The sequence below is a fragment of the Argentina anserina genome, chromosome 4, assembly GCF_933775445.1.
Source record: "Argentina anserina chromosome 4, drPotAnse1.1, whole genome shotgun sequence".
NCBI lineage: Eukaryota > Viridiplantae > Streptophyta > Magnoliopsida > Rosales > Rosaceae > Argentina > Argentina anserina.
In genome coordinates, this window is record NC_065875.1 from 16,389,778 (window position 1) to 16,406,391 (window position 16,614).

Consider the following 16,614-nt stretch of genomic DNA (forward strand, 5'->3'; position numbering starts at 1 on the left):
TCTCTCTCTCTCTCTCTCTCCTCTTCTCTTTATCGTATCTACTCTTGGTAATCTGTGTTTCAATTAGGAAGAGATAAAGACTTAAACTTTTTTAGGAAAAGATTATCTCAGTGAAATGTTGGTTTTCAAATATTATTTTTTTCCTTATTTAGTTGATTTGACTAAGAGATTGATGAAATTATTTTAGAATATTATCTTTGTGATTAAGTGTGAAAGTTAAGTTGATTGGTGCCATTGGTTATGGGGGACTCAATTGTGGGGGAGTCCGAGATTTATAGATCTTGGACTTTACCTCTATATATATATGTGTGTGTGTGTGTGTTTGTTTTTCCTTGCAGACTATCTGATTTTAGCTGTGTGCGTCCAACAGTGCTAAAAGGTATGGAACAAACTCATCTTACATCTTGTATTGCTTGAGTGATTTTGTGAAGAACACGAAAGTATAAATCTTGTAGAAATCAGTCAAAGGAAAGGAGTGTGTCTGTGAAGAGATCAAGGGTGTGCTAAAGAGTCGTTGTTCTCTTGAAGATGTTGCAATTGTGATAAATAATTGTTCATCAAATCTTATTGTGTTAGAGTAGGTTGTTATTGTGCTGAGGTGTTTATGACAGTTGCAGTGTTATAGTGCTACTTGGTGAAGTTATATGGTTGTGTGATAGAACCACACAAGTGTATTTGTAAAGAATTTTCAGTTAAATTTATTTACTAACCACAATGTCTTTTTCCCTCAAAAAGGTTTTTGCACTGTTGATAGAGCGTTAATTAAAACATCTATAATAAATCTTGTAAAACATCATCGTTAGTATAGAATAAGTAGGGATCGTTCTTTCCGGATAATTAATGTGAACTCTAAACTTTTAGTGTTAACAAATAATTGGGGGGAGGGGGGGTTTGAGATTGATTATTAACTACTAAAATAAAACCTAAATTACTAGTTACATGATTGACTTCTCTTTAACAAACTTAAACCAAATTTATCATTACACCACATAATTACAAGTTCGAACCTATCATGCATTCTAATTCGACCAATTACATATTTTTTAGACACCAATACAATTAGAGGCTTAGGTGATCATATAATCATGCAAGATTTCAATTAACATTTAGATTGACTTAGAGCCTAATCTAAATTTGCATGCAATCGAATTTAATAATACTTAGAGTAGAAATCAAACAAGATTACATTTAAGCACCAAATCTTTGTGGGAGACATGTTTCATGTATGACGTCACCCACCATGGTTTCACATGTAAATTTCCAGAATTTTTACCACTTGTAATCAACACAAACCCGAACCTACTTAGGGCATGATTCGTTTTGTGTCAATATGGTTGATGAATCTAGCACTCAAACACAATCTTAAGGACTGCATCCAAGCACTAAATGCATATGTACATATTTGAAAATTATCTAAAAGTATGAGAAAGATGATTAGAACACAACAATAGAAATACAAACTCATTAATAATAGGAAACCATCAATTCGGCAAAGATCACAAATGGAAGACAACATATAATTTTTTTTCTTTTTCTTTTCTTGCCGAGTTCATCATTCATTTTTTTTCTTGTTTTTCTTTCTCGGCAATGCTTGCTTAAAAGCTTGTTGATTTTTTTTTCAAATGTCTTCCACCCCACACTTATTTCATGCATCATCACAACATCATCTCAACAAGAATTCTGCCAAGTCTATAAGACAAAGTATAGGTAATTATACTAAGCATGAAGATAACATAGGTGATAAAGAAAATGCTCAGTGTAGGCTCAAATGGGGTTCAACTAAGGGGTCACAAATAGAGCACATATATGGATATATGGTTGTTTGGCTAAAGTGGTGGTATTCCTAAAAAATGATCCATAAATTCTTTTCAAAATCAGAGCATTTTATGACTTAAAAGTTTCAACAATCACAAAAATGAGTTCTAGTAAATTTTAGAGTCCATTAAAAGTTATGACACATAGTTATTGAATATGGAAAGAATAGTGAGGTTCATGAACATCCATGAAATTTCATATTACATCTCATGAAGAAAGTACATATATGCTCAAAAACGCATAGGTTTTTATGGACTTTAAACTGACCAAAACATGTATGTCATAATCAATCAATCCAAATCTCACATGTTCATACCAAATCCACACCATCAATAAAACTTACAATTCTATTCTTATGGAATGCAAAACCATCATCTATGTATTTAAAGACATAATCATCCTAGACTTTAGGGGCATTCTAAGACTCAATTGACTCAAATAAAGCAAACACATTTTTTAAGCTTTTTATTATTATTTTTTAACATAAACAAACAAACACAAAGCAGACTTGTAAACCTACCCCACACTTAGAAAATTACATTATCCTCAATGTAATCTCAATAGTAAGAATGTAATTCATAAACATAGAATAAGATCACATATCAACACATATACAATTCAACCATAAGAGTGAAGGGATTAGAAAATTCAAACTCCCGTAGACGACGACTCCACATATACAGTTGAAATGAGTTGCCTCCCATGTAGCGCTGAGTTTTATAGTCTCTCGGCCTAGACTATCTCATGTTCATTCTCCTTTAGGCGCATCTTTCACAATTTTCTTCTCACACGTGTGCTCCTCAAATGGCTCATAGTAGGGTTTAAGTCGATGTTCATTCACCTTGAATGCTTTCCCTGTTGTATTCCTTTGAATCTCAACTGCATCATGAGCAAACACGTTAGTAACAACAAATGGACCAACCCAACGCGAATGGAGTTTCTCTAGAAACAACATAAAGTCTCGAATAGAATAACAAAATTTTCTGGTTCATTTGGAACTTCTTTCTTCTAATCATTTTTTTATTTTTATTTTATTTTTTAATTCTTAATTTTTTTAATTCTTTTTTTTAATGTTACAATCCTAACATTTACACATAATCCTAACATTTAAGGTACGTGGAGCAGAGGAGCTAACTTGTGCAATGGACTAAAACAGCCCCAGGTAAGGGTCTTGCTTTATCCGATATACCTTAAAAGTTAGGATATCATTTTCTTTTGAAACTATATACATGTATTTATACAAATTTATTTTCTAAGTTATAAAGCGAGGTGAACGTGCGGCCTAAATATGTTGTTTAGACACAAACTCATTCTTTTGTTCCAGAATGCTAGATAGCTAAATTTAGAGATAGTCACAAGGCATGACTCATTTGTTGGACACCACGGAGGCTACACCCTCGAAATAATGTTTCCGCTATCGACTCCATCACAGAGATGTATGTCAGTCTATGGGTATTTGAGATCCAATTTTGTAAACCTTGAACCAGGGTAACAAAAATAGTATGCCTCTTACTTAGCTCGGAATAAATGTGTTAGACTGCTCGCAAAGTGTTAATAAAAGCCAACCCCAAGTGACCTTAGTAAGGTACAAATGGAGGGTTAAGACTAATATTAACAAAATGTACTTTACCTATTTCGTTCACTTTATAACTTACAATAAACTAAGCATAAATAAATATTTTAACTTCCTTAAAATTTTATCTAAGTGTAACAAGTATCTTATACGCAAACTACAACAAAATTAAAACATTTATCATAAAAATATAAAATGAAAAAAAAGTTTTAATTTTTTTTTACAAAGTTACTGTTCAAGTTTTAAATTTACTGTGCGTACTTTACTGTTACCGATTACTGTTCATGTATATTTATTTATTAAATTCTTTTCGATTTACTGTTTACTGTATACAAAAATTTATTGTTACAAAGATAAAGTTTTATTTATTTATTTTTCTTTGTTTTTTTATTTTACACTTTACAAAGTAATTTTTTTTTACAATTTACAAGTATTTTTACATTTTTACACTTTACAAAAAAAATTAAAAAAAATTACAGAGATTTACTTTTTTTTTTAAGATGTAAAAAATACTTATAATTGTTTTTACTTAATGTTACTGTTCACCGTACTGTTCACATGAATTTATTTTTACAAATATACAATATAGTACAAAATTAACACTTCAAATAATTGAGATTTTCGCAATTCCCCGAAAACGGCACCAAAATGATAGTGTTAATTAAAACGTCTATAATAAACCTTGTAAAACATCATCGTTAGTATAAAATAAGTATAGATTGTTTTTTCCGGGGAATTGATGGGAACTCTAAACTTTTAGTGTTAATAAATAATATGGGGGTTTGAGATTGATTATTAACTACTAAAATAAAATCTAAATTACTATTTACATGATTGACTTCTCTTTAACAAACTTAAACCAAATTTACGATTACACCACATAATTACAAGTTCGAACCTATCATGTATTCTAATTCGACCAATTACATACTTTTTAGACACCAATACAATTAGAGCCTTAGGGGATCATCTAATCATGCAAGATTTCAATTAACATTTAAATTGACTTAGGGCCTAATCTAAATTTGCATGCAATCGAATTTAATAACACTTAGAGTATAAATCAAACAAGATTACATTTAAGTACAAAATCTTTGTTGGAGACATGTTTCATGTATGGCGTCACCCACCATGGTTTCATATGCAAATTTTCAGAAGTTTTACACCTTGTAATCAACACAAACCGAACCTACTTAGGGCATGATTCGATTTGTGTCAATATGGTTGATGAATCTAGCACTCAAACACAATCTTAGGGATTGCATCCAAGCACTAAATTCATATGCACATATCTGAAAATTATCTAAAAGTATGAGAAATATGATTAGAACACAACAATATAAATACAAACTCATTAATAATATGAAACCATCAATTCAGCAAAGATTCAAAAATCCAATAAAACAATCTGAAAATTTTGATTCTTAATACAAAACAATAATCTCACACAAACATCATACTACAATCTTCATAGACAAAGTATTGTAAAAAATCAAAAACGAACAAACCCGTGGAGATGAGTTGCGAGAATCACACATTGTAGAAACCTTGGAGGTGTGTCTTCAATGGTGATTTCAGTGGAGATAGAATTGATATATGAGGGAGAACGACTTGCTGTTTTGGTGAAGGATGTTTGAGGTAGTATTTTGGTAGAGTTTTGGCTCTTGAATGCAAATGAGAAGTGATCTTATTTGAGAGGTGAAGCCATGTATATATAGAGGAAAGAATGAGGGTAGTTGCATCTTTTCTCATATTATAATGCCATGCTTTAATCTCTTAAATCATGTCATGTTTTATTCCCTAAAACATGCATTTTTTATTCCCTAAAACATGTCATGTTTTATGCTTTTAATGATCATCTTCTATTAAATTGTTGCATGACTTGGCTCCATCTTTTTTTCTTTAATTATCTCTTCAATCCAATCTGAAAATAAGAAAATAAAATTATAAGAAGAGATAATTAGTTTCAAAATCTAACTAGAATGCCTAGTCAAACTAGGACTCTAGACCAATTATGTGTTTTTAACTCATGTAAGCACAAAAAATGCATCCAATACCGCTCAAGAGTCTTACTACGACTCAATGACTCAATAGTATAACATTAAGGGCGAAGAAAAGTACAAATTGAGGTAAGAACATGTTAAGAACGTCGCACAAAGTGCTCCTATCAACTATGTCTCACTTCTTGTGTACTCTGATTTTTTTTGTGTGATTGTTCAATGATGTGAAACATTAACCAACGCTCCTAGGTACTTACAAATTACCTTCTTGTCTGTCATTGGCGCTGGAGGCACAACAAAGGCACCAATCATATATGAGATATAGGTTTCATAAGGTTCTTCATGCCCATTGATATTGAATTCAATGAGACAAGTACCCATACAATTGAATTGGCCGATTGATTCAGATTTGGACACTTTTTTTTTCTTCGTACTCTTGTTGGTGAGTGCATATTCAAAAATTACCACAAGAATAGTCATTTTGTCCCCGACAAGACTACAATCCGGATGATCACATACACGGTTTTTGTGGAACATTTGTTTGACTAAAACAAAGCAAACCTGTTGGCCACCAAGATGGACAAAACTATATCTATGATCATAGTATCTATGTTATCGACAAAATGATAAGGCAAGTGATCTTTTTCCGGCAGCTGGTGATATCTGATATGCCTCAAACTGTTGGAAAGTATATCACCTAGCTAGATTGATTGTATAAAAGAAATGAAAGCAGGTCAATGGTTCTTATTACTTCTTGGAGTGATCTCAGCAGCCTTGATTACTAGAATGATGGATCGTAGATATATGTTGATGTAATTGACATAGTTACTTTCCTAGATAGATTTAAACTGATGTAAACGATTCTGATGATCAATATACAAGAATATTCAGTCACATTATAAAATTTGTTGCTTAGATTACCCAGGTCAACAAGCCGCCAATTATGCAGAAGCTACTTGTCATCCGGAATGGCAAGAAGCAATGCATTGCAAGCATTAAAGGCTAATAACACCTAGACACTCACTCCATTACCTCTTGGCAAGACACCCATTGATTGCTGGTGGGTTTATAAGATCAAACATCGATCAGATGACTCTATTGAGAGGTATAAAGCTCGCTTGGTCACCAAAGGATTCACTCAGATGGAATGTATTGACTATTATGACACATTTTCCCCTACTGTCAAAATTGTGTGTTGTTCAATGTTTGTTGTCTTTAGCTACTACTCAAAATTAGTCCATTCATCAATTAGATGTTAAATAATGCATTTTTACATGGTGATCTTCATAAAGAAATATATATCTCCTCCTCCTGGTCTTCGGTGACAGGGGGAGAACTTGGTTTGTCGCTTCAATAAATTGTTGTATGGTTTAAAGCAAGTCTCGAGGCAGTTGTTTGAAAACTTTTCCATTGCTATGGCCGGTTATGTTCAATCCAAGACAAATTATTCATTTTTAACTCTGAAGAAGGGAAACTCATTCACTACATTATTGATATATGTTGATGATATACATATTACTAGTAATGATACCATGGTTATATCTGCTTTGAAAAAGTTTCTTAACAGCCAGTTATGTGTCAAAGATCTCGATGATTTAAAGTGTTTTCTGGGAATAGAAGTTTCTCGTTCCAAAAGTGGCATTTATATTTCTCAACGGAAGTATGCATTTGAGATTATCAGTGATGCAAGTCTATTAGGGGCAACCCCTGCTAATATGCCTATGGAACATGGTTTGAAATTGTTGGACAAAGGAGATTTGCTCAAAGATGCTTCCCGTTATAGAAGATTGGTTGGCAGATTGATTTATCTCACAATATCAAGGCCGAACATTACCTACTCAATACATGTGTTGAGTAGGTTTATGCATGAGCCACAGAAGCCTCACAATGAAGTAGCTTTATGAGTTGTGTGATTTCTTAAAGGGGCACCAGGTTAAGGTCTCTTACTTTCCTCACAAAGTGCTTATTGTGATTCAGATTGGGCTGATTGTCCCATCACTCATAGGTCCACTACAGGCTATTGTATTTTTCTTGGACCATCTCTAGTCTCTTGGATGTCAAAACGTCAAAAGACAGTGTCTTTATCTTCAACTGAGGCGGAATACCGTGCTATGGTAGGAACATGTTGTAAGTTAACTTGGCTACGATGTTTGTTTAGAGTTTTAGGCCTATCTATTCATGAACCAACTTGCTTATTTGTGATAACAAGGCAGCGCTGCACATTGCAGCGAACCCCGTATTTCATGAACAGATTAGACATATTGAGATGGATTGTCACTTCATCTGTAAAAAAATTCAAGATGGTTCCATTATCACAAAGTTTGTTAGATCTTCAAATCAGCTTGCTGATGTCCTTACTAAATCCTTGGGAAATGAAGTTTTTATTCCTATGGTTTGCAAGTTGGGAGTTCAAGATATCCACTCTTCAACTTGAGGGGAAGTGTTGGAAAGTAAATCACCTAGATTGATTGTATAAAAGGAATGAAAGCAGGTCAAAGGTTCTTATTACTTCTTGGAGTGATATCGGCAGCCTTGATTGCTAGAATGATGGATCGTAGAGATACGCTGGTGTAATTGACATAGTTACTTTCCTAGAATAGATCGTAATTAGCTCTCTTGTTCATGTATATGTAGGAACTGATGTAAACATTCTGATGATCAATATACAAGAATATTCAGTCACATTATAATTTTTTCACAAACCACTATATTCCTTTGACATTTTATACACTTGTATCTATCTCGACGGGTATCCCAAAAGCTAGAGAAACTACGTACTATCAGTAAACATTGCAAAACCATCATGACCACACAATCAGTACTAAAGCTTTGCCACCAGAACAGAGAAGAGGGTCAACAGTGCAGTGCTTTGTCCATACTTGATCCTGGCCAGCTACATCAAATCTGTACAGGACAGAATCCGAATCTGCAAAGAGAAAGATGTTGGTGCCCTCAGTTGCATAACAAAGCTCAATCCTGTGCGTCTCAAGTAAAGTGTTCCGATCATATTCCGAAATAATGCCGGGGAACTCTGAAGGCAGAGCTGACCATTTACCCTCTCTAGGGTGAAAACCCATGAAATCCATACCAATCTTCTTCCCTTCTTATGAATATTTAGGGTAACGACCGTCCATAGCGTAGAGTTTGCCGTCGTCCAGCTGCATCAACCATGGCTCTCTTGCATTTAAAAAGCTTGGGAAATAATCCTTCTCGATCTTAGGATCTTGGGTCAGTCTCAAAAACAAATATTTTGTCATTCTTAATACTTGTGCCGAGACCATTGAAAATAATTTTGGAGCCAAAAAAACCCGAATGGGGAGGGTTAATCTATTATACAGTATGTTATACATCCTACATCTAATGGTTGACAACATATATTATTTTTTTGATCTCACTCACAAAGCAATATCGACCGTCGAATGTGAGATGTATACATTGATTTATACTAAAATTTTCCGAATGGGAAAGGTAATAAAGGTCGTTGCAGGCAATACGAGTAACTGAGCGTAGCAATTTAGAATTACAACTGCAGGAGGAGAAGGATGTAGGAGAAGGTAACAGAATATCGCCGAAATGGATGGCTCCAATAAAAATCGATTCCGGACTGTGATTATTGACCTCTGAGAAACATATGTAGAGGGCTTTATCCTTCAAACTAGTTCCTTTGTCAAGTTCGTTCATCTTCTCGATAAAGCAATAGTAATAGCTAGCTAGGGTTAGGGTTGGGGTTCTCAGTTTCCTTTTGCTTGGGATAGAAGAGAAGTTTGGTTTTATTCTTTATTTTCATTTTAATTTTTTTTTAAAAGGTGAATTCATTCAAGCGCACTCATGTTAAGAAGGCCATTACAAAACATCACAGAGATGTGGGTGTTGATTCCTTGTAGCAAATTGCTACGATGCAAGCAGCCATGACGGTGCACTTCAACGCCATTTCACCATTTCTATCCTGACAGGGGCTTGGAGATAGTTCTTTGTATGTAAAGTCATTATACCTTAGGTACTCAGCAAATTTCTAAATTTACTGCATGTATAAAATCATCATCCATTTTCCACACACACCCTGAACAATTTGGTACTCACTCCCTTTACGTTGTTGTAAACTTGTAATGTATCACCATGTCTGTAAGGGCACTGCTCCAACCTCAAAAACAGTTGGAGCCTTTGCAGTTTGCATAACTACTTTATTTCAGAATGAGTTGTTACTCTCTGCCTTGAGATGGACATTCAAGTGGCGGAGAAGATGAGAAGCAAGAAGGGAAAATCAATGCATGGCAACAATAGTTGACAACTTCGGTTCGTAGAATTAAAAGGATCACTTCCAGTTTATTTCTGTCACACTACTTGTGGGCTACATGCTTCTCTCCTGTACATTTTTCTTGGGGCAAATCTACTCATACCCCTCTTGTTGGGAATTGGATGAACTTTTATCACGCTCTAAATTATGAAACTCCTCGATCCCGTTCTACTTGAAGTGTTCCATGTTCAGTAACCCTGTTTTAATGAACTTTTGCATATCATGTCTCAGAAAAAAGAACCTCTGATATATTCTCCCTACTAATTGAGTGTGAATGACTGCAAATATTAAATGCAACAAAAATAAGAGATCGGATAAGTTTAGAAAATGGAATAAAACCTGAGAGAAAAATAGTGGTTGTATACCATATGGGAAGAGTTCTATAGTCTATACCATCACCTGTTTTAACAATAATACAATATAGATTCTGATCAATTATTAACTATAAAGCAATCTTGTTTTGGGCCATACTTTAAAGCTATTACAACTTACACATTGAGCAAGTAAACAGTGGCAATCATTTTCCAAGGATCACTTGTTACACAATCGCCATCTCACTCGAACATTATTTTGACGTTCCTGAGCCGTCTCAAACATAAAAGGGAGAAAGGAGAAAAAATGACTAGAGAAAATGCTGTGGGAAAACTCTCATAATTTATAACCGAGATTTTGATTGCTTCAAAGGAGAGCTCTGCAAGGATATAACGGAAGCAGTATTAGACCAAGTAAACAGCTTAAACCTAGTAAACTAATAAACCCTGAAAGCCAGAATTCAAAAACTCATTTGATAAATTTAACGATTTTTGACATGTCCACTGTAGTTATATCAAAGATAAACATAAATTAGTTTTAGATTTCTCACCAGAGGAGCTCCCTGTGCAGCTCTTTCAGCCAAATAGGCACAAGGCTTGAAAAATTCACCGTAAATTTTTGACCATTGCTCCAGTCTTGAATATATGTATTTGGATCCTAGTGAATCGGCCCAGAACATAAGACCTCCCCTGATCAGATGTATCCAAACAGGATTAGAAGATATTTTGGTGTAATAAGGAAGACATCCAAACGAAGTGATATAAATAGGAACCTGTAAGGTGGAAAACCCATGCCCATGATTGAAGCAATATCAAGGTCAGCAGCTTTTACAGCTATACCTTCAGCATACACTCTGCAGGCCTCGTTCACAACAGGGAAAAAAATCATTTCCACAATGTCCTTTTCTGGTAACTTAACTAGCTGTGTTCAATGACAGAGATAGAGTCAGAAAAGAAACCATAAATTGTACTAATGATCAGGTAGTATGTCACACGTATCTAGCCAAGACACTAAACTAACTAAAGTATGCAGGAAAATTTGGTGTTCACTTGGTCAATAACTGACCAAAATAAACTAAGCTCAATCACCCTCATATGTATATCCAAAGTTAAAACAAAACAACTCTAATTATTTTTCCAAATGTCGTTGAGCAAGATTTTCTTGGTCAGTTACTGAGCAGGTGAACATACTCAAATTTGAAGTTATATAAACACACTATATATGTGTGTGTGTGAGAGAGAGAGAGACCTTATCATCTATTGTAAGACCAGAAATGCTCCTTGACTTCTCGATGTATTTCTTCAATTCAGGATCTGGGTTAGCTTTACGTTTATCATCATAAACATAGAACCCTCTTTTCGTAGTTTCACCTAAAACAGTAGAAAACAGGAAAATGAGAAATACTTTCATTTTACATAGGAAATAAGCATATCCGTGCTGAAGTTTAACTGAAGTCACCGAATACATATTTCACTAGACAATCAATTACCTGCTCTTCCATCCTCCTGCATCATAGGAATAAGCATTGACTTATAGGTCCGTTCAGGAAAATTCTCAATAAATTGCATGCCAGTTGCAATCGCCACACCAAAGCCAACCAGATCAGCCAATCTGCATAAACACAGAAAATATAAGGGGGCAAAAAGGGACATACTTGGGATGTGAAATAATTCAAATCAACAACATAAAAGTAAATAAAGTCATAATTTTTGGAATACAGTAGTTGCACTATTACTAACCTGAATGGGCCCATGGGCATTCCAAACTTGGTGATTGCCCTGTCAATCTGATATACATCTGCACCATGCTCTATAAGCAGAAGACCAGCTTGAGTATAAGGAAAGAACATTCTGTTAACAGCAAATCCAGTGCAGTTCCCGACAACAACTGGGGTCTTCTTTATCCTCTTCCCAACTTCAAGCAAATCAACAATAACTTGTGGAGATGTTTGATTAGTGCGAACGATTTCCAACAGTGGCATGACATGTGCTGGACTGCATCAAGAGCGCAAACAAGGGCTCAAGTTAACCATTTGTTGTAGATATAACAAGGAGAAATGCAACAATTCAAGCTCAGGTTTAATAAGTATTACCTAAAGAAATGGGCTCCAATAATTCTATCATGGGATTTGGTCTTTTCTCCAATAAGATTCAAGTCAATTGTGGAAGTGTTACTTGCAAGTATGCAGTGTTGTGGGCAATATTTTTCGAGGTCAGCAAAAATTTCTTGCTTTAAAGAAACCTTCTCAATAACAGCCTGTTTCAAGCATAGAGGAATATTTAGACCTTTTCTCGCAATTAAAATACAAGAACACAGACAAACATGCTTTATGAATTACCTCTATAACCATGTCTACATCTCTAAAGCTTTTGTAGTCCAGAGAACCCTTAAGAAGAGAAAATGTCTTTTCAAACTTTTCTTGAGTCATTTTCCCTTTCTTGACACGGCTCTGCAGATTGGCTGGACCACGAAATTGAAATCTAACAAGTTAGCCACCATTATACCACAGGAATCAAGATTACAAGCAATCAGAGTGTATTATCAATACAAAAAAGTTAAAAATCCTACAAGGAAGGGTACTGCCAAATATCAGAGACAAAGGTTTCAGAAAAATAAACACAGCTAAAAACAGAAACCAAGTACAAGCCTTAACATTAATGGACAGTAAACCTCACCTTTGACTCTACCAATCCCAGCCTGCAAGAACTTCTCATTTACTTCTTTAAGGATCACTGGATAATTACTAAGAATCAATGCTGTAGTTATCCCAGAGCCCATCAGGCCTCCACCAATGACAGCGACCTTAATCACTCGTCTAGGCACCAAACCTTGATCAGTAACCCCAGGTACCTATGGCAAGACAACAAGTGCATAAAATTAGTATTAGAGTTAAGGCAGTCAAAATAGAGTGGCAGAGTCACCTAAGGTCTAATATTAGGATATCAGGTGTATTAGAAACCATTTTATTATCAATAATATACCAAAGTTTACACTAACAACACGTACAGAATTCACAAAAGAAGATGACTGACACAAAGTCAAGTGTCAAACCTTCGACGTTCCACGTTGGGCAAAGAAGACGTGGACCAAGCTCTTGCAAGTGTCAGCACGTAGTAGTCCTTGAAATTCTTCAGCTTCCTGAAATAGCCAGAACCAATGTTTCAATATTGCATGTCAATAAGTTTTAACAAGTGTAAGCAATATTGAAATGGATAAGGACCTTCCAAAGTCCAGCTCGGCCACCACAAGCTATACCCTCTTCAACGACATCAATGCAAACCAATGGATGTTTAAGATTGGGAGCCTGCTTCCGCACTTGAGTTCTTGCAAATTTAAGAATTTCCCTGGCTTCACCAAGGGGTTCTATCTTGTCAGTCTTATGAAGACTAGCAATCCATGGTCTCCGACAGTCCAAGATATCCAAGGCCCACCGACGTGCAGTGCTTACCAACTCGTTAGGTGAAACTAGAGCATCAACAAGCCCTAAATCATGAGCCTCTTCCCCTTTAATTGGTTTTGAAGTCTAATCATTCAGAAACAAAGGGAAATGGGTTAGCAATTCAGAAAATCTTACACAATGTAAAACTAACTAAATAGAAGGAAACCACACACACCAGCATCATTTCAAGTGCCTTTGAGATTCCAACAAGGCGCGGAAGCCGTTGTGTTCCTGAGAAAATACAGGATTGTGTGAATTCAAATATAAAGTAAATAGTAACATACAAACAGTGCCAGTATGTTCTCTATATTTATTTCTTTTAATGCCCCATTGGATGAGCTACAGAGCATGAGATCACCACTCCATGTGAAGGTAATATTTGATAACACCTTCAGTAGATAGGCATTTCAATATATGAACACAATCTCTCCACAGATTGCAACAACCCATATGTTATTTCACAAACTTGCATCTATAACATAATACTGAAACTTTTGAGATGGTCAAAATTCAGAAATGGTGCCTCAGCTAGGTAAATACTAATAAGGATTAAACACTAAAACTCCCACAACAGTAAATAGGTACTTATATTTTAGTCAATAATAATATGCATTCTTGTTCTTCATTTGCTCAGTCACAACAACCACTACGGTATATAAACAATACACTTCATATATGAATCGATACCTCCAAATCCAGGAATGAGTCCAAGCTGGAGTTCTGGCAAGCCTAATTGGGCAGTTGGAGTTGATATTCGGGCATGACAAGCCTAGCACAAAAAAAAACATCAAAAGCTCATCATACAAAACCACAAAAGAAAAAAAAAACTTCAGTGAAGAATCAAAAATATCGCAACACTTACCATAGCAACCTCTAATCCTCCCCCCAATGCAAGGCCATCGATGGCAGCAACTGAAGGTTTCCTAGCACCTGGCAATAAAGCAACACATCATAAGTCGACGTAATTCAATTTATCCTCATTATCCAATTTCTTTTCTACAAAAGATTCGAAAGGAATCAAAGTACACACCTTCAAAAATGTCAGTGATAACCTCCACAGATATATAACCAGGCTTTGGCTCCGCTGTAAGAACACAACACCAATTTGATCAACATACACCAAAAAAATAACCATAACCAGAATTGACATCAAAAGCAAACCTTTCTGGCCGCCTTGTAGTCCACTAAAAGCACTGATATCAAACCCACCGGAGAACTTCCCTTTCGCACCTGTTCCCGACCACACAGCCCATAATTAGATTCAAGTCCAAAATCCCTATAAACAAGTAGCAAACCAGCTGACTCACCCGTGACAACAATCGCCTTGACATCGTCTCTCCTCAGCGCCTCCTCGTAGCTGTCCTTCAATCCATACAACACTGCGAAACCCACAGCAAAGATCATCCACCCCAACAGTTACATCTTCAATCAAAATCAAACACTTGGAGAATTAGAGCGAGAAAGAAGAAGATACCATCAAAGGAGAGGGAGTTGACAGGTGGGTTGATGATGGTGATGATCGCCACCCCATCAGCTCCGACCTCAAGCACAGTCCTCCCCTTTTCGCCACCCATTTTTCACAACTTTCTTTCTTAGCTCTCAATTTCTGATGGGTAAGGAGAATAGGTAGCTTTCTAAGTTTGGTTTGTTAGAGATTTAAATGGCGTGGGACGTCGGAATTGTAAGAAGTGACGTCTGAGAGTGATAGAGAGCGAAGCGCGAAACGGTCCGGCAGATCTGTGATTTTTTAGTAGCGTGACATCAATGATGAGCGTCACTGGTAATGCATTAACGGAGGTCCGTGAACGTCACGCGTGTGAGTTGCGCGTTGTGGCGGGGGGGGGGTGGGTTAGAAAATTAATTTTCCTTGAAGTTTTCAATTTGGACTACGATTGCGTTTTAACACGTCAGCGGAATGGGACAAGTTTGTTCGTGGCTGACTCGGTGATGATTTGTTGGGTGGTTTTGATTGGTTGAGGTGGAGGTGGTGTTGAGAGGAGAGCGTGGAGGATTATTCCCGGAGGATAAACGGATCAGTGAGACAAGAGTTAGGCTGTTTTCGCGAATTACGATGTCTGTTGTTTATGACCCACCGCCCATCCTCAACATACGGCGTAATGTGATTATTATTATGTGAAGGTTTTATGATGTTTATACAGACTACAGATGCATGATTGTCCCAACAGATAAATGGAGTGTTATACGATTATACTTGGACGTCTCGTATATAGATTAATCTTTACCGTAGATACGTAAATATGTAATAGCTTCGCAATGTAATGTGCAAATCGCTAGGTGTTAGTGTGACGATGATAAAAAGCATGTTAAAGTCGTATGGTGCGACACACATTGATCACCAAATGTGTGGGTGGTGCATGCGACCGTAAGAAAAGTATGCTCTTATTAGATTGGTTTTCCGTTTCACTTATTTCTCGAAAATAGGTGAAAAATTTAAGTGTCAAATGTACGATAAACGTTTTAGTTTTTATAAACTATGGTGATTAATTATAGGATTAATATTAGAAGGATTTTAAGTAACTTGTGTAAATACAGAAGTGAAAAGACTGTACAACACAATTGGCATAAGTGCGTGTACAAGAAATTGACATATCACCACTAGGCACTAACCCATTTCAATGATGTGATGGAAAAACCGTAGTTGTTTCCTGTATGTGAAAAATTCGGTACGAGCAAAAGAAAAAAAGCAAGAAATTATTTTCAATATACCGACATTAGTAGTCTAGACCGACCGTTGAGTTTCACCAACTAAAATTGACACTACTTGCTATCTTTATACGTATAGGCTGTGAATTCTCCAACTGGCATCAGTAGCATAATATTTTTCATGTGGCATTATCTACGTGTTAAGTGTATTATTTCACAATCAAACGACCATTCAGCGTAAAGTACAAACTATCAACAATAGGGCACTGATCATCAACATATCATTGCAAAATTTGCAAACACTAGATATAATCGATCATAATTGAAAGAGCCATCCACTGATCCACTGGCTGGGGGTTTATTCAAGTCTTCTTCTGTTAGCAGACTATCCTCATCAATCAGATCCAAATCATCATCACCCTGCAGCTTTGGTATAGCTTTTGAAGGCTTTCTTGCCCAAAAAAAAAAAGGATGAGCCAATGAAAATGTCAGATATGTCTCTATTTGGATAATCCGA

The 16,614-nt window shown here is 35.8% G+C and overlaps 1 protein-coding gene across 1 annotated transcript; it reads right to left on the bottom strand.

Moving 5' to 3' along the window:
• Window positions 1-10,017: 10,017 nt before the first annotated feature.
• Window positions 10,018-15,137, bottom strand: LOC126790602 (peroxisomal fatty acid beta-oxidation multifunctional protein MFP2). Its single transcript, XM_050516909.1, has 18 exons — window positions 14,908-15,137; window positions 14,741-14,812; window positions 14,595-14,663; window positions 14,464-14,517; window positions 14,296-14,363; window positions 14,121-14,202; window positions 13,609-13,664; window positions 13,215-13,517; window positions 13,046-13,132; window positions 12,670-12,844; window positions 12,333-12,454; window positions 12,087-12,250; window positions 11,734-11,988; window positions 11,484-11,605; window positions 11,243-11,364; window positions 10,767-10,915; window positions 10,545-10,683; window positions 10,018-10,373 (listed from the first exon to the last, which is right to left on the bottom strand). The coding sequence occupies exons 1-18, from the start codon at window positions 15,005-15,007 to the stop codon at window positions 10,338-10,340; spliced, it is 2,175 nt and encodes a 724-aa protein (XP_050372866.1). The 5' UTR covers window positions 15,008-15,137; the 3' UTR covers window positions 10,018-10,337.
• Window positions 15,138-16,614: the final 1,477 nt, after the last annotated feature.

What these genes read in the sequence shown, in the direction of transcription:
- LOC126790602 (XM_050516909.1), bottom strand. Translation starts at nt 15,007, where the DNA reads ATGGGTGGCGAAAAGGGGAGGACTGTGCTTGAGGTCGGAGCTGATGGG. An exon ending in AGGCACTTGAAATGATGCTG is followed by an intron (nt 13,518 to 13,608) that starts GTGTGTGTGGTT and finishes CTGAATGATTAG; the next exon opens with ACTTCAAAACCAATTAAAGG. An exon ending in CCCAACGTGGAACGTCGAAG is followed by an intron (nt 12,845 to 13,045) that starts GTTTGACACTTG and finishes GTCTTGCCATAG; the next exon opens with GTACCTGGGGTTACTGATCA.